Source organism: Pseudophryne corroboree, chromosome 6 (genome assembly GCF_028390025.1).
Source record: "Pseudophryne corroboree isolate aPseCor3 chromosome 6, aPseCor3.hap2, whole genome shotgun sequence".
Classification (NCBI taxonomy): Eukaryota; Metazoa; Chordata; class Amphibia; order Anura; family Myobatrachidae; genus Pseudophryne; species Pseudophryne corroboree.
Genome location: NC_086449.1, coordinates 640413853 through 640432275, shown reverse-complemented (window position 1 = coordinate 640432275; position 18423 = coordinate 640413853). Strand labels below are relative to the sequence as shown.

Sequence of the window (18423 nt, the reverse complement as noted above, 5' to 3'; positions counted from 1 at the left end):
TCTTTTTGCCATGCAGAGGTTTATATTGCCGCCCAGGGCGCCCCCCCCCCCCTGCGCCCTGCACCCTTACAGTGACTGGAGTATGTGAGGTGTATGGGAGCAATGACGCACAGCTGCAGTGCTGTGCGTTACCTCAGTGAAGCTGAAGGCTTCTGCCGCCTGACGACTTCTTTCTTCTGTACTTCTAGCTCTGTGAGGAGAACGGCGGCGCGGCTCCGGGGGTGGACGCCCAGTAAGAACCTGCGTTCACCCCCTCTGGAGCTAATGGTGTCCAGTAGCCGAGGAAGCAGAGCCTATCTTTGACAAAAAGGTCTGCTCCTCTCTCCTCAGTCCCACGATGCAGGGAGCCTGTTGCCAGCAGTGCTCCCTGTGAAAAAGTAAAATGTAGAAAGAAAAAATCCAAACAAAAATGCTTCTAGGCAGAGAACTCTGGAGAGCTCTCTGCAGTGCACCCATCTTGCTCTGGGCACAGTGTAAAACTGAGGTCTGGAGGAGGGGCATAGAGAGAGGAGCCAGTGCACACCCAGAGTCCAAAGCTTTCTTAAAGTGCCCTATCTTCTGCGGAGCCCGTCTATTCTCCATGGTCCTTACGGAGTCCCCAGCATCCTCTAGGACGTTAGAGAAAAAAGTTTTTTGCAGTATCTGAGTAGCTCTGGACTTACTCAGCCGCTGCGATCACTTCAGTCTTTTTGGTCCCGGAATTGACGTCAGACACCTGCCCTGCAAACGCTTGAACAAGCCTGCATTTTCCCAAACACTCCCAGAAAACGGTCAGTTGACACCCATAAACGCCCTCTTTCAGTCAATCACCTTGCAATCGGCTGTGCGAATGGATTCTTCGTTAAATCCATCGCCCAGCACCGATCCCCTTTGTACCCGTACGACGCGCCTGCGCATTGTGATGCATACGCAGTTTTGCCGAGTTTTAACCTGATCACAGCAGTGCAAAAAGTTGCTAGCGACCGATCAACTCGGAACGACCCCTTAGATGTGGCAGCCATGCATTGAGGATGAAGCAGCTGAAAGATGTGAAATATAATCATTCTGAGACAGAAGTAGCTCCTTAGATGGGCAAAAACAGCAGAAGCAAATTTATGTATGATCATAGATCAGAAGAATTTTTAGATGGATGGATCCTGGCTGGATCTCTCTAGATGGCAAATGTGCGGACGCACACAGGAGAGTGGTGTTGTGGGAAAGCCATAGGCGTGAGGCTTTAGTCCTGTGCTATTCCGAGTCATGCCTACAGCGAAGGGAAGCTTGTTTCATATGTATCTTCTGCAGGCAGCAGGGGGCAGGGTGCAATTGCCGATACTAATGATGGCCGCTGCGACTCTAGATGAAAAAACAGTGGGCGGTGCGGCTTCAAACTCGAAGATGTACGGATCCTCACATTAGCCCTATGGATACTGGCAGTAGCATAAGGAAGTAAACCTGGCTTCCCGCAAATATAGTCCCTTTACATCCGACTCAGAATCAGGCCTAACGTGGCTAGAATATCAGAAAACATTACTTCTCTTACACATGCAAGTCAAATCTCAGGTCAGATTTTTAAGAAATCCCTTCAATATAAGATCTGATAGCAAAAGTCTAATTTTGATGTTCCCCCGAACAAAGCGTGTGAAATAATGAGATTAACTTTGAGGGTCTTTTAGAATGAGTCCCTAATAACACCTGTGCCACTTAGAAGATCTGGAAAACATGCCCTGGTGGATGTGATTGGGACAGGGCAGAACACTAATGGCCTGCTAATAGCTTGGGATACTTACTGGGCTTTAAGAAGGTCTTTCTCTCTCCTCTCCAGCTCTGCTCTGGCTTTATTCCTCTCTTCCTCTTCCATATCCAGCTTTGCTTCTAGAGCCTTCCTTTCCTCGTCAATCCGTGCTTGCATCTCCGCCATTTTATCTGGCGATACCTTCTTCTTGCCTATGGAAACATTTCCAGATATAGGATACATGGATTACCTAGTGTCTGTATACACATTCAATACAGAGTAACACCAAAGCAGCCCCACACATAAGCCATGAACCACTACTGTGCAGTGTGTTTAGTATAAGCCAACCTTACCCCTTCAGCATTCTCAATATTTCAATCCATTTTAGCAAGATCTTGCAGTGGTCCATCAATTCTATTTAATGAATGTTAAAATTAGAAGGTGGTGTTGTGAAGATGATGATGTGTAAGGACCAGACAGAATCAGTTAAAATATATTAGTTCATTCATTTTAATTTTACAAACCACATTTCCAAGACAACGGTACAGCTTTCTTGTTTTCTAGAAAGTCACAGAAAGACCAGACACTAGGTTTAGGAGCACGTGCCTTCAGAGAACATAGAAGGAAGTATGCATTTGTCTGCTCAGAGCCAGACGGAGGACAGAAAGCCATCCCCACAGGACTACCAAAAAGTATCTATCACACTACTTAGAAAACCGAGCGCAAGCCCATTACACCAACCTGCTTGTTCTTGCATTAAGAAGCAGTTGTAATTAAATCGCAGGTAGGCAGCATTGACATGAAGAGAGGGAAAAAAATTACATTACTTCACATTAGTATCTTGCAGGCAAAGTAGAGTACATTTTGGTTTAGTGAATTGAAGAAACCGCTTGTGCTTAATGATACTGCTTGTGGGTAACAATTGGGGTACTACAGAATACTGCTGTGGTGTAGTTACCATTACAAGCCTCATTCAAATTCTGATAAAGGTCATCACTGCACCAGAATACTGTATCTATCAGATCAGCAGCATACTAATTAGGAACCATAAAAAGCAGTACCACTTGGATCTTCCCTTTTATTCCCAATGACAGAGCAGAGGTTCTCAAACGCGGTCCTCAAGGCACCCCAATGGTCCAGGTTTTAAGTTTATCTATGCTTGGCCTCAGGTGACTTAATTGGCACCTCTCATTTCATTTTGATTTAACCATCTGTGCAGACCCATCGATATGCCTAAAACCGTTGGAATGCCTTGGCTTGAGAACCTCTGATATAGAGGGTGATGGATTGGGGCTCTAGTGCTCATTATGGGCCTGATTCAGAGTCAGATGCAGCCACTCTGCATATTATGCTGATGCCATGGCCCATAGTCGTAAAACAGGCACCCACATGTGACGTCTTACGGCAGTGCATCTCCCTCCCTGGGTGTCCTTTGGCTGCACCACGAACCTGGACAGGTACTGTTGCTCCTTCTGAGCATGGCCTTCTCTGAGCGGCTGTGCGTCTTTGGACATCATACTCATGACACACCCACATCTACTAAGTCACCCCGTTACCTTTCAGGAAAGCTCACTGACATCCACAGACCCTGGCCACTTGTGTGAATATTGGCGGAACGTGCAGCTCTGCATCAGGCACCATGACACTGTTGCAAAGCTTAATGCACAAAGTGTAATGAGAGCAGTTAGTAAGTAAAGGATAAGCAAAACAATAAAAAGTGCACATGCACCAAAATGTTCTACAGCCAATAATCCAATAATTTCTTATCATGGGGAAACACAAACTTATATCACTAAAATCTTAGAATGTGTGAAGGTGTTATTTTCAATATGGGTTAGTCTATAATAATTAATTGGCCATGAACATACTGTATTGCTCCTTCCCTGCGCCCTTGGCAAATTGTGTCTAAACTGCGTCCATTACTTGGTGAACATGACGACATACTGTAACTGCTGACTCAAATAGAGATCATTGTAGCCTGTAAAGAAAGTGCCCAGGTGTTGGGTATAAAATCCTGTCAGTCGGGATCCCGACAGCCAAAATCCTGGCTGATCGCAGTAAGTACAGTATTTTCACCCTACCACTCCTGCAGCCTAACCCTAATCCCTGTACTTACCTCAGGATCCGTCGGGATCCCGCTGTCGTTCTTTTGACTGTCAGGATCCCGTTTGCCCAGATTTTGACAGCATCCTGTGCCCAGAATTCAAAATGGACCAGCATGGATGTAAGACAATAGGACAAGCTACTTTTTCAGTAAAAAAATAATAATAATAAAAATAATAATAATTTGTAACCGATAAAGAACATTCACATTTTGAAAAGAACGTAGTTTTCATCAATATGGAATATTTTTATTCAGAAGGCAGCAATCCCGGTTACTTGTTATATTTGGTTTTTAATTGGGCTGCCTTAATGCAGCATACAGTAGCACTGGAAACAGATTATGGTTATCACTGTAAAATGGCCGCCAAGATAGTTGTGAGCAGAGTATCAATAAGATGCTGCAGATCCTGCAACTCATCCACGGTTTTTGGATTTGGCTGTCCGATAAGTGTCCGAGCCCCAGGAATAAAAGAGAAATGCAACCGTGGGCTGTGGTGAAGGGAGCAGAGGATATGGTAGGTATTACTTTTATAGAAAAAAAAAAAAAAAAAGTATATTTTAAGATAATCCATTTTTATTCACTTATAGAATAACAGTCATTGAAATTACAGAGTGGAGGTCATTTGTGAAGTGCAAAAGAGACTGAGGTGCAAGCAAGATGGTGGCTGACAAACAGGCTTTCTGGGATATTTAAAGGCACAGCAAGGGCAGCATCTTTATTGCACTAAGATACAGTAATACAGAAAGGCATGTTAGGAATCACATTTGTAAGCGTTCCTTCCCTTTTGACTGTGTAACATGTAATTTTACCAACTGCAAAGGGCAAGTGCCATTATTTGTGAGCAAATCCATACAATGAAACTCACAAGAGCCGAAGTAATACAATAAAGGAGAGCTGGCCAAACCAGTCCGAGATCTACCAACAGTTCACATTTTCCAGACTACCTAGCTGATGCACAGGTGTAGTCATTACTAATAAAGCATTTATTCCTAACTGACAATTCTACAGATCTCCAGGAGGCCTGGAAAACATGAACTGTTGGTAGATCTCGAGGACCGGTTTGGCCAGCCCTGTAATAAAGGCATGAAACTGTATGCACATCGATACAAAATACATAACATCTGTCACCTTAGGGGGTAATTCCAAGTTGATCGCAGCAGGAAATTTTTTTGCAGTTGGGCAAAACCATGTGCACTGCAGGGGAGGCAAATATAACATGTGCAGAGAGAGTAAAGGGGGGTACTCACGGAGCGATATTCTAAGCAATCTGACTAGATTGCTTAGAATATCGGCAGGATCGCTCCGTGTGTAGCCCCTTCGGCGATAGCGATGCGCGGCCCCGCACATCGCTATCGCCGCTGCTAGATTGGCCTGCATGCAGGCCAATCTAGCGGGTCGCTCACTTCACCCGCTGGGTGAAGTGAGCGGCCCCCCCGTCTCCCCCCGCACGCTCAGCACAGATCGCGCTGTGCTGAGCGGCAGGAGAGATGTGTGCTGAGCGGTTCGCTCAGCACGCATCTCTCCTTGATCGGCCCGTGAGTACTGGGCTTTAGATTTGGGTGTGGTGTGTTCAATCTGCAATCTAATTTGCAGTGTAAAAATAAAGTAGCCAGTATTTACCCTGCACAGAAATAAAATAACCCACCCAAATCTAACTCTCTCTGCACATGTTATATCTGCCTCCCCTGCAGTGCAAATGGTTTTGCCCAACTGCAAACAAAAACCCTGCTGCGATCAACTTGGAATTCCCACCTAAGTCCTCTTATGTGTTTAACTTTACTAAAGACTAACTGAAAACTCTCTATAATACATGGGGAGTGTTGCAGATAAAAAGGTTCCAGTAAACTATTTGCAGAGAAAATATGACCCTCTGAGGAGTGGGCTTGCACTATCATTACATAGGATCCAGGTATTATTCAGGACAGATGTTTCTAACTTCAGTTCTCAAGTACTCCCAAACAAGTCATGTTTTCAGGATTTCTGTGTATGTAAACAGGTGGGTAGAAAACCTAGTGCATAATGCACCGTGTGTATACACCTTGCGATGCCAATGCGTGCTCCCCAGGGTCGGCATCGCAAGGAAAAATAGACTGTGCAGGCAGGCTAATGTGGACTATATCAGAGGTTCATGCATCTGGCCAGATTGCATAGTGAATATCGGCCATTGCCTGAGTTGCACCGTGTGTATGCAGTCTTAGATATATATCCTTATACTCAATGGTAGGCTTTAGGAGATGGTATTACCATCCACATTCTAAATAGAAAAAAGCCTAACGTAAGATCTTGATATTTTTTTCCCCCCTCTGCAAGTTATCAGTTGTCAATGAATACTTCTTAGGTACTGTTTGTGACTCACAAAGCACTGTGCGTTACATGGACTAGAATGGTCTACAGCAAAGGGTTCACTTCCTAGAACAAATCAGTGATTGTTATCGGATAGTGACTATCCACTCAGTGCCGGAACTCTGGAAAAACTGGTGACAGTATTGCAGACTATTACAGTCTTAAGGTGGAAAAAAAAGATACTTAAAATAGACACTAAATCAATTGTATCCTTTGTTTTATTAAAAATAAAAAAAATAAAAGTAGAAATGGTACACAATGAAACCATTAGCTCGCCAACCACGGAGTAGAAGGATGGATTGTTTGGTTTGACTGAAAGTCGAGTAAGCAATTTAGCCATACATATGTTGAGATAAAAATACACAGATCCAACTGGGTACTTGGCTGAGAGAAAACATTTAAATGTGCATCTATAGGGGTCAATTTAAAAGAAAACTTGCATACACTGCGGCAATACGCATAGACGTAAAGTGCGAGATTCAAATAGAAATGACTATTCTTGGGACTCGCAGCGAGGTCGGTAAATGGTCTATAAAAAGTAACCTGGCAAAAGTGCATGAAAAAGTAGGGAAATCATCCTGGACCCCAAAAAAGAGGTGCCTAATAGTGACCATACAGAAAAACTGGAGGTTTTTAAAAAGGTGTAAAATGACAGATATTTGCATACTTTATTAATGATTGAATAAGACACTGCAGGTACCAAGTGATTTCAGCAAATCCCAGAATATTTTGGGGGTACAGAACTGGCTTAACTGGCATTTTATGCAAGTTTTAAAAAGTTGGTGAAAAAACCCATCTGCAAGTTCTAAAACCCCTCTCCCACCAATACAGCGCTTCACTTTTTCCACATTTAGTTATGTTACAGCCTTATTCCAAAATGGAAAAAATTCAGGTTTTCCCTCCTAATTCTACACACAATACCCCATAATGACAACGTGAAAAAAGTTTTTTTGAGATTTTTGCAAATGTATTTAAAATAAAAAACTAAGAAATCACATATACATAAGTATTCACAGCCTTTGCCATGATCATCCTTGAGATGTTCCTACAGCTTAATTGGAGTCCATCTGTGGTAAATTCAGTTGATTGGACATGATTTGAAAAAGGCACACACCTGTCTATATAAGGTCCCACACTTGACATTGTATGTCTGAGCACAAACCAAGCATGAAGTCAAAGGAATTGTCTGTAACCTCCGAGGCACAAATCTGGGGAAGGGTACAGAAAAATATCTGCAGCTTTGATGGTCTCAATGAGCAAAAAAGCCTCCATCATCCGTAAATGGAAGAAGTTCGGAACTACCAGGTCTCTTCCTAGAGCTGGCCGGCTGTCTAAACTGAGCGATCGGGGGGAAAGGGCCCTAGTCAGGGAGGCGACGAAGAACCAGATGGTCACTCTATCAGAGCTACAGCATTCCTCTGTGTAGACAGGAGAACCTTCCAGAAAGACAACCATCTCTGCAGCAATCTACCAATCAGGCCTGTATGGTAGAATGGCCAGACGGAAGCCTCTCCTTAGTAAAAAGCACATAACCAGCCTGGAGTTTGTCAAAATGCACCTGAAGGACTTTCAGACCATGAGAAACAAAATTCTCTGGGCTGGCGAGACAAAGATTGAACTATTGGCGTGAATGCTAGGCGTCATGTTTGGAGGAAACCAGGCACCGCTCATCACCAGGCCAATACCACCCCTATAGTGAAGCATGGTGGTGGCAGCATCATGCTGTGGGGATGTTTTTCAGCGGCAGAAACTGGGAGACTATCAGGATAAAGGAAAAGATGAGTGCAGCAATGTACAGACATCCTGGATGAAAACCTGCTCCACAGCACTCTTGACTGGGGTTCATCTTTCAGCAAGACAGATGACCCTAAGAACACAGCCAATATAGCAAAGGAGTGGCTTCAGAATAACTCTGTGAATGTCCTTGAATGGCCCAGACTTGAATCCGATTGAACATCTCTGGAGAGATCTGAAAATGGCTGTGCACCGACACTTCCCATCCAACCTGATGGAATTTAAGAGGTGCTGCAAATAAGAATGGGTGAAACTGCCCAAAGATAGGTGTGCCAAGCTTGTGGCATCATATTCAAAAAGACTTCAGACCGTAATTGCTGCTAACGGTGCATCAACAAAGTATTGAATAAAGACTGTGAATATTTATGTACATGTGATTTCTCAGTTTTTTATGTTTAATAAATTTGCAAAAATCTCAAAAACACTTTTCATGTTGTCATTATGGGGTATTGTGTGTAGAATTTTGAGGGGGAAAAAATAATTTATTCCAGATTGGAATAAGGCTGTAACATAACAAAATGTGGGAAAAGTGAAGCGCTGTGAATACTTTCTGGATGCACTGTATCTGTCCCACATCATTTAACCCATTATTGATCTTTTTAGATAAATTTACCTGAAAACTGACCTGTCTTTATTGGGAAAATTATACTACACAAACCCCTCCAAGTGCAGGAGTATTCATAAAGGAGGGGCATACCAGCAGTTCTGCACTGTGTCCCGAAAATTTTGTACCAGAAAATACAAAATTGCCGTAAATTTTCACCTGGTCAAGGGAGTTTGCTGGGAAACCGCAATGCGAGTTTGGAATTTAATTACAAATGAAATTTGCTGTGTGAATTTGCCATGAAAATGGCTAGCAGGACCCAGCGTGTTCCTAATAGAATTGAACCCTTAGACTCAGCACTCTCCAGCACAGCCTAGCAAGTCGCCTCACCATGGTGTCCACTGGCTGACTGCATATGCCACAATACTAGGTCGAATGCAGTGTAAATGAATGTCATTTTGACCTGGTACAATGCAATTATGGTCCTTTTGTGAAAAGGGGGTAGTAGCATTTATTTATTTATTAACAGTTTCTTATATAGTGCAGCAAATTTCGTTGCGCTTTAAATCCAATCATATGACGGCGGATAAGAACCACTTGGCCCATGCAGTCTGCCCTTTTTTGCCATATTTCAAATCTTGCCCACTACACTTTCTGTGAAGTAATTTTTCCTCAAATTTCTCCTGAACCTACCTCCCTCCAGTTTCAGTGCATGTCCTCATTCCCTAATACTTCTCTTCATTTGAAAAATGTTTCCATCCTAAAACCCTTGATATATTTGAAATTTTTGACCATGTTCCCTTTCCCTTCTCTACTCTAAACTATACATATTGATATTCTTTAGTCTTTCTGGGTATGTGTAGGCCATGCCCCATTTTAGTTGCCCTTCTTTGTACAGTCTCTAATGTATTAATATCCTTTTAAGGATATGGCCTCCAGAATTGAACACAGTATTCTCGATGAGGCCGTACCAATGACCTATACAGTGGCATTATTACTTCTTTCTGCTGGCGATTCCCCTCCCAAGGCAGCCAAGCATCTGACTAGCCTTCCTCATTGCTTTGTTACATTGCTTACCTGCCTTTAAGTCACCAGAAATAGTGACTCCTAGACTCCTTTCCTCCTCAGTAGTTTCCACTATAGTGCCATATATACTATATTTAACCTTCGGATTTTTGAGACCCAATTGCATGATTTTGTGGCATTAAACTGTAATTGCTGCACTCTTGACCATTCCTCTAGTCTACCTAGATCCTCAATCATTTGTTTTACCCCTCCTGGAGCGTCTACCCTGTTGCATACCTTTGTGTCATCTGCCAAAAGGCATACTTTCCATTTAATGCTACTTGCACTATCACCAATAAAGATATTAAAAAGCACTGGTCCAAGTACAGATCCCTGGGGTACTCCACTGGTAATATTTCATTCCTGTGAATTCACTCCATTACTACAACTCTGTTTTCTATCCTGCAACCAAGATCTTATCCATTCAACCAGCTAAGTATCCAGTCCCAAGCTTTCAAGTTTATTTAGCAGTAAATATCTCTCCGCAAATGACAACAGCTGCGTATAAACGAAGTTTGGATTTTAGCCTCCGCTTTATTGAACAGAAATGCACTGCAGAGAAAGTGTCAGAACACCATGATATAAACATTGTAATTCCATTCTTATTTTGGGGAGAATTCAATTGTCAGTGACTATTTTGCCCAGCTGAATTTGCATGACACCCACTGCGGCCGGATCTCGCTCAAAGGTGTTCACAACCCCATAGGATAGCAAGCACTTTTGAGCTAATGGGATGTGAATATGCCAGGCAAAGGGTGAGAATTGGGTTGCCATTGCAGGCGTTTAAATGCCACGGCAACGGTCATATGCCCTCATAGAATTCTAACTATACACTTGAGACTGTTGTGAGGAGTAAATGCAGTCTGAATCAACTTGTATTTTGGATTTAGTGGCCTTCTAAATGAAACACGGTCATTTAAGAACATATCTTCATTTGAATAAAAACGGTTATTACGCGTGAGCCAGGAACAGTAACAGAAAGCACAGAACAACACGGACAGATAAACTGCATGGCGCGGAGCATAGTTTCCTAGGGGAGGAAGTCTTTGCAAAGAATCAGGGTGCAGTTTATTCCACAGAACAGCATTCAAAAAAATTTGGGATGTGAAACAAAGGCATCACCGTACAGCATGCATTGGGGTTTCCAGTCATCCATAATGCTTCAATTGCAGGTAGCAGTGCAACAGCTAAATGGGGAGCAGGGGGCATGTTAAAGCGATAGATTGGCAAACAGCTCAGGAGCTGCCACTCACTAGGTAAGGATTTATCCACTGGTCTCTCTATCACTGTGGTGTCTGAGTTGCTACTGCTGCTACTGCCTGGAAAATAAGAGATGGCCCCAGAAGACAGCATGGAAAACACATATCATGAACACAGACAAGAACAATTGTACGCAGAGAACTAAAAGGTGCTTATACATCTAGAAGAAGGGATCTGCTCGTAAATGCAACAAGGGGTTGATGTATCAAGCAGTGAAAAGAGGGGGGGGGGGGGCAGTTGGCCAGTGGAGAAGTTGCCCATAGCAACCAATATGCTTTGAGGAAGCATTAATCAAGTGCGCTCTCTAAAATGATCGGTAGATGCTGGTCTACATCTCCCCTCTTTTCCTGCCTGATAAAGCAACATCACAGTTTGAATTTACCAGATTGAAACCTATTTTCCTTTTCTTATGCTGAAATCACACTTGTGAAAAGAGGCCCTTACATGTTAAAAAATCTGATGGCCAGTTTAGAGCTCATGGTCACATATCACTCGGAGTATAGCAATAAATAAGAATTTACTTACCGATAATTCTATTTCTCGTAGTCCGTAGTGGATGCTGGGGACTCCGTAAGGACCATGGGGAATAGCGGCTCCGCAGGAGACAGGGCACAAAAGTAAAAGCTTTAGGATCAGGTGGTGTGCACTGGCTCCTCCCCCTATGACCCTCCTCCAAGCCTCAGTTAGGATACTGTGCCCGGACGAGCGTACACAATAAGGAAGGATTTTGAATCCCGGGTAAGACTCATACCAGCCACACCAATCACACTGTACAACCTGTGATCTGAACCCAGTTAACAGCATGATAACAGCGGAGCCTCTGAAAAGATGGCTCACAACAATAATAACCCAATTTTTGTTTAACAATAACTATGTACGAGTATTGCAGACAATCCGCACTTGGGATGGGCGCCCAGCATCCACTACGGACTACGAGAAATAGAATTATCGGTAAGTAAATTCTTATTTTCTCTGACGTCCTAAGTGGATGCTGGGGACTCCGTAAGGACCATGGGGATTATACCAAAGCTCCCAAACGGGCGGGAGAGTGCGGATGACTCTGCAGCACCGAATGAGAGAACTCCAGGTCCTCCTCAGCCAGGGTATCAAATTTGTAGAATTTTGCAAACGTGTTTGCCCCTGACCAAGTAGCAGCTCGGCCAAGTTGTAAAGCCGAGACCCCTCGGGCAGCCGCCCAAGATGAGCCCACCTTCCTTGTGGAATGGGCATTTACATATTTTGGCTGTGGCAGGCCTGCCACAGAATGTGCAAGCTGAATTGTACTACACATCCAACTAGCAATCGTTTGCTTAGAAGCAAGAGCACCCCGTTTGTTGGGTGCATACAGGATAACAGCAAGTCAGTTTTCCTGACTCCAGCCGTCCTGGAAACATATATTTTCAGGGCCCTGACAACATCTAGCAACTTGGAGTCCTCCAAGTCCCTAGTATCCGCAGGTACCACAATAAGCTGGTTCAGGTGAAACGCTGACACCACCTTAGGGAGAAACTGGGGACGAGTCCGCAGCTCTGCCCTGTCCGAATGGACAATCAGATATGGGCTTTTGTGAGACAAAGCCGCCAATTCTGACACTCGCCTGGCCGAGGCCAGGGCCAACAGCATGGTCACTTTCCATGTGAGATATTTCAAATCCACAGATTTGAGCGGTTTAAACCAATGTGATTTGAGGAATCCCAGAACTACGTTCAGATCCCACAGTGCCACTGGAGGCACAAAAGGGGGTTGTATATGCAGTACTCCCTTGACAAACTTCTGGACTTCAGGAACTGAAGCCAATTCTTTCTGGAAGAAAATCGACAGGGCCGAAATTTGAACCTTAATGGACCCCAATTTGAGGCACATAGACACTCCTGTTTGCAGGAAATGTAGGAATCGACCGAGTTGAAATTCCTCCGTGGGGGCCTTCCTGGCCTCACACCATGCAACATATTTTCGCCAAATGCGGTGATAATGTTGTGTGGTCACCTCCTTCCTGGCTCTGACCAGGGTAGGGATGACCTCTTCCGGAATGCCTTTTTCCCTTAGGATCCGGCGTTCAACCGCCATGCCGTCAAACGCAGCCGCGGTAAGTCTTGGAACAGACATGATCCTTGCTGAAGCAAGTCCCTTCTTAGTATCTCTTGAAGTTCCGGGTACCAAGTCCTTCTTGGCCAATCCGGAGCCACGAGTATAGTTCTTACTCCTCTCCTTCTTATAATTCTCAGTACCTTGGGTATGAGAGGCAGAGGAGGGAACACATACACCGACTGGTACACCCACGGTGTTACCAGAGCGTCCCAGCTATTGCCTGAGGGTCTCTTGACCTGGCGCAATACCTGTCCAGTTTTTTGTTCAGACGGGACGCCATCATGTCCACCTTTGGTCTTTCCCAACGGTTCACAATCATGTGGAAGACTTCCAGATGAAGTCTCCACTCTCCCGGGTGGAGGTCGTGCCTGCTGAGGAAGTCTGCTTCCCAGTTGTCCACTCCCGGAATGAACACCGCTAACAGTGTTATCACATGATTTTTCGCCCAGCGAAGAATCCTTGCTGCCATTGTCCTCCTGCTTCTTGTGCCGCCCTGTCTGTTTACGTGGGCGACTGCCGTGATGTTGTCCGACTGGATCAGCACCGGGTGACTTTGAAGCAGAGGTCTTCCTAGGCTCAGAGCATTGTAAATTGCCCTTAGCTCCAGTATATTTATGTGGAGAGAAGTCTCCAGACTTGACCACACTCCTTGGAAATTTCTTCCCTGTGTGACTGCTCCCCAGCCTCTCAGGCTGGCATCCGTGGTCACCAGGACCCAGTCCTGAATGCCGAATCTGCTGCCCTCTAGTAGATGAGCACTCTGCAGCCACCACAGAAGAGACACCCTTGTCCTTGGAGACAGGATTATCCGCTGATGCATCTGAAGATGCGATCCGGACCATTCGTCCAGCAGATCCCACTGAAAAATTATTTTGTGAAATCTGCCGAATGGAATCGCTTCGTAAGAAGCCACCATTTTTCCCAGGACTCTTGTGCATTGATGCACTGACACTTGGCCTGGTTCTAGGAGGTTCCTAACTAGCTCGGATAACTCCCAGGCTTTCTCCTCCGGGAGAAACACCTTTTTCTGGACTGTGTCAAGAATCATCCCTAGTAACAGCAGACGTGTCGTCGGAATCAGCTGCGATTTTGGAATATTTAGAATCCACCCGTGCTGTCGTAGAACTACTTGAGATAGTGCTACTCCGACCTCCAACTGTTCTCTGGACCTTGCCCTTATCAGGAGATCGTCCAAGTAAGGGATAATTAAGACGCCTTTTCTTTGAAGAAGAATCATCATTTCGGCCATTACCTTGGTAAAGACCCGGGGTGCCGTGGACAATCCAAACGGCAGCGTCTGAAACTGATAGTGACAGTTCTGTACCACGAACCTGAGGTACCCTTGGTGAGAAGGGCAATTTGGGACATGGAGGTAAGCATCCTTGATGTCCAGGGACACCATATAGTCCCCTTCTTCCTGGTTCGCTATCACTGCTCTGAGTGACTCCATCTTGATTTGAACCTTTGTATGTAAGTGTTCAAAGATTTCAGATTTAGAATAGATCTCACCGAGCCGTCTGGCTTCAGTACCACAAATAGTGTGGAATAATACCCCTTTCCTTGTTGTAGGAGGGGTACTTTGATTATCACCTGCTGGGAATACAGCTTGTGAATTGTTTCCAATAATGCCTCCCTGTCGGAGGGAGACGTTGGTAAAGCAGATTTCAGGAACCTGCGAGGGGGAGACGTCTCGAATTTCCAATCTGTACCCCCGGGATACTACTTGTAGGATCCAGGGGTCCACTTGCGAGTGAGCCCACTGCGCGCTGAAACTCTTGAGATGACCCCCCCCCACCGCACCTGAGTCCGCTTGTACGGCCCCAGCGTCATGCTGAGGACTTGGCAGAAGCGGTGGAGGGCTTCTGTTCCTGGGAAGGGGCTGCCTGCTGCAGTCTTCTTCCGTTCCTCTACCCCTGGGCAGATATGACTGGCCTTTTGCCCGCTTGCCCTTATGGGGACGAAAGGACTGAGGCTGAAAAGACGGTGCCTTTTTCTGCTGAGATGTGACTTGGGGTAAAAAAGGTGGATTTTCCAGCTGTTGCCGTGGCCACCAGGTCCGATGGACCGACCCCAAATAACTCCTCCCCTTTATACGGCAATACTTCCATGTGCCGTTTGGAATCTGCATCACCTGACCACTGTCGTGTCCATAAACATCTTCTGGCAGACATGGACATCGCACTTACTCTTGATGCCAGAGTGCAAATATCCCTCTGTGCATCTCGTATATATAGAAATGCATCCTTTAAATGCTCTATAGTCAATAAAATACTGTCCCTGTCAAGGGTATCAATATTTTCAGTCAGGGAATCCGACCAAGCCACCCCAGCGCTGCACATCCAGGCTGAGGCGATCGCTGGTCGCAGTATAACACCAGTATGTGTGTATATACTTTTTAGGATATTTTCCAGCCTCCTATTAGCTGGCTCCTTGAGGGCGGCCGTATCTGGAGACGGTAACGCCACTTGTTTTGATAAGCGTGTGAGCGTCTTTAATTTTCTATCGGGGGAAACCCACGCATCATCACACACTTCATTTAATTTATCTGATTCAGGAAAAACTACAGGCAGTTTTTTCACACCCCACATAATACCCTTTTTTGTGGTACTTGTAGTATCAGAAATATGTAACACCTCCTTCATTGCCCTTAACATGTGTGGCCCTAATGGAAAATACGTTTGTTTCTTCACCGTCGACACTGGAGTCAGTGTCCGTGTCTGTGTCGACCGACTGAGGTAATGGGCGTTTTAAAGCCCCTGACGGTGTTTGAGACGCCTGGACAGGTACTAATTGGTTTGCCGGCCGTCTCATGTCGTCAACCGACCTTGTTGACATTATCACGTAATTCCCTAAATAAGCCATCCATTCCGGTGTCGACTCCCTAGAGAGTGACATCACCATTACAGGCAATTGCTCCGCCTCCTCACCAACATCGTCCTCATACATGTCGACACACACGTACCGACACACAGCACACACACAGGGAATGCTCTGATAGAGGACAGGACCCCACTAGCCCTTTGGGGAGACAGAGGGAGAGTTTGCCAGCACACACCAAAACGCTATAATTTTACAGGGACAACCTTATATAAGTGTTTTCCCTTATAGCATCTTAATATGTAATAATATCGCCACAAAAATGCCCCCCCTCTCTGTTTTAACCCTGTTTCTGTAGTGCAGTGCAGGGGAGAGCCTGGGAGCCTTCCCACCAGCAGTTCTGTGAGGGAAAATGGCGCTGTGTGCTGAGGAGAATAGGCCCCGCCCCCTTTTCGGCGGGCTTCTTCTCCCGTTTTTCTGACAACCTGGCAGGGGTTAAATACATCCATATAGCCCCAGGGGCTATATGTGATGTATTTTTAGCCAGCATAGGTACTTTCATTGCTGCCCAGGGCGCCCCCCCAAGCGCCCTGCACCCTCAGTGACCATTGGTGTGAAGTGTGCTGAGAGCAATGGCGCACAGCTGCAGTGCTGTGCGCTACCTTAAGAAGACTGGGAAGTCTTCAGCCGCCGATTTCTGGACCTCTTCTCTCTTCAGCATCTGCAAGGGGGTCGGCGGCGCGGCTCCGGTGACCCATCCAGGCTGTACCTGTGATCGTCCCTCTGGAGCTAGTGTCCAGTAGCCTAAGAAGCCAATCCATCCTGCACGCAGGTGAGTTCACTTCTTCTCCCCTTAGTCCCTCGATGCAGTGAGCCTGTTGCCAGCAGGACTCACTGAAAATAAAAAACCTAACAAAACTTTTACTCTAAGCAGCTCTTTAGGAGAGCCACCTAGATTGCACCCTTCTCGGCCGGGCACAAAGATCTAACTGAGGCTTGGAGGAGGGTCATAGGGGGAGGAGCCAGTGCACACCACCTGATCCTAAAGCTTTTACTTTTGTGCCCTGTCTCCTGCGGAGCCGCTATTCCCCATGGTCCTTACGGAGTCCCCAGCATCCACTTAGGACGTCAGAGAAATTAGTTATTGGCCAGTAAAGATAGACAATTACCATAATTTACTACATATATAACCATCGCCCATCCACAACATGGAGCACTGACAGGTACAGCTCAAACATCTAGAGATTTCTGATGTGACCACATATGTATGTGCGCCTGTATAGTAACATCTGACAGAGATCTGGCTGCTAAGTAGCCTGTTTATTGTTAGCTTTAGGGTTACAGAGCTTTAAATGAGGGAAGAAAATATTCTCTTCTGATACACCGGCTGAAATGTAATTGCCTGCAATCAGTGGACACTGGAGCGGTTTTAGTTAGTTATATAGTGGCTACATTTAAAGCAGCAATTAGTTTAACGGAAAACCAACCTGGATTTGCCTTAGAACTAGTGGCCGCTTTAAATCTAGCAGCACTATGACAGAAATGATGTTAGTGCAGGTTATAACACTTGGTCCATTCTCTATCCATGTGTGTGGGCTCAGTCTCTGAAGGTGGACCTATGTTAAACAGCGTGTGCTTCATTTTCCTGATTTGAAACGTAAGCTTCTGCAAGTTATAGTGTTATAAATCTCCCTTTATAAAAAAAATGTTTAACTTCTGTCAGTGCTTTTGAATATATCTGACTCTTTGTTAAATATTATAGCCCAGATTTATCAAGCCTTGGAGAGTGATAAATTGCACAGTGATAAAGTACCAATCAGCTCCTAACTGTCATTTTTCAAACACAGCCTGTAACATGGCAGTCAGGAGCTGATTGGCTGGTACTCTATCACCGTGCAATTAATCACTCTCCAAGGCTTGATAAATCTGGGCCAAAGTCAGATCTTAAAACACACAAAGGGGGGTATCCAAGTAGCACTTTTCGCCCGTTTTTAGGTTGAATTTACATTCAACCTATTCAATGCCCGTACCATTTTTCGACTGGTAGAAAAATCCAGCACTGGCGAAAACCACGTGTATCGGTGAATTTGCTGCGGATACACATGTTTTGGCGAATCTGGCTTTTTCAACTGTTTCTGGCCCAATGTTCGCAGATGCCGGTTTGACAAAAAAAAAAGTAAAACGGGTTGAAAAAATGGGTGACAATGCCCGCAATTGAATACCCTGTGTTGAATTAGTCGAAAAAACGGCACTTAATTGAATACCCCCCATAGTCTTCCTCCTTCTGAGGGGTAGTTTATCATGGACTGCTGGCTAACAAAGTTAAGAAACGGAGTTAAAAATGCAAAGAAAATATACCACTCTATGCCAGAAACAAAGAGTAACAATACCAACTGCATATCTGAGAGAAACAGACATTTTCATATTTTAGCACCTGTTTTGAAGAACCATACCTCACAGAAGAAATTACATCTATTGGTAGTTTTCAAATAAAAAGGTGTAAGGAACCACGCAGAAGACAAAGATCCAAAATATATGCAGCTGGACACTTGGTACAAAATACACATGGCAGATCATTGTTAAATCAGGCCACAGGTGTAGATGCCAAAATGGACAAGTACCCCCCACTGGCACATATGTGGTAAATTCAGATACTACAGCATACCCGGCCAGCTCACATCTGTCAGTGGTCCA

At 45.0% G+C, this 18423-nt stretch overlaps 1 protein-coding gene across 2 annotated transcripts in view; it reads right to left on the bottom strand.

Annotated features, from left to right (window-relative positions):
• Positions 1–18423, bottom strand: part of KIF3A (kinesin family member 3A) — a 171222-nt gene that overhangs the window by 49403 nt on the left and 103396 nt on the right. The window contains exons 10-11 of one of the 2 annotated variants that reach the window (XM_063928178.1): positions 10818–10883; positions 1770–1926 (exon numbers count right to left, since the gene is read on the bottom strand). In XM_063928178.1, the coding sequence (XP_063784248.1) occupies positions 1770–1926; positions 10818–10883 (223 nt within the window). The remainder of the gene's footprint in view (positions 1–1769; positions 1927–10817; positions 10884–18423) is intronic. The other variant, XM_063928179.1, reaches the window with a different exon arrangement.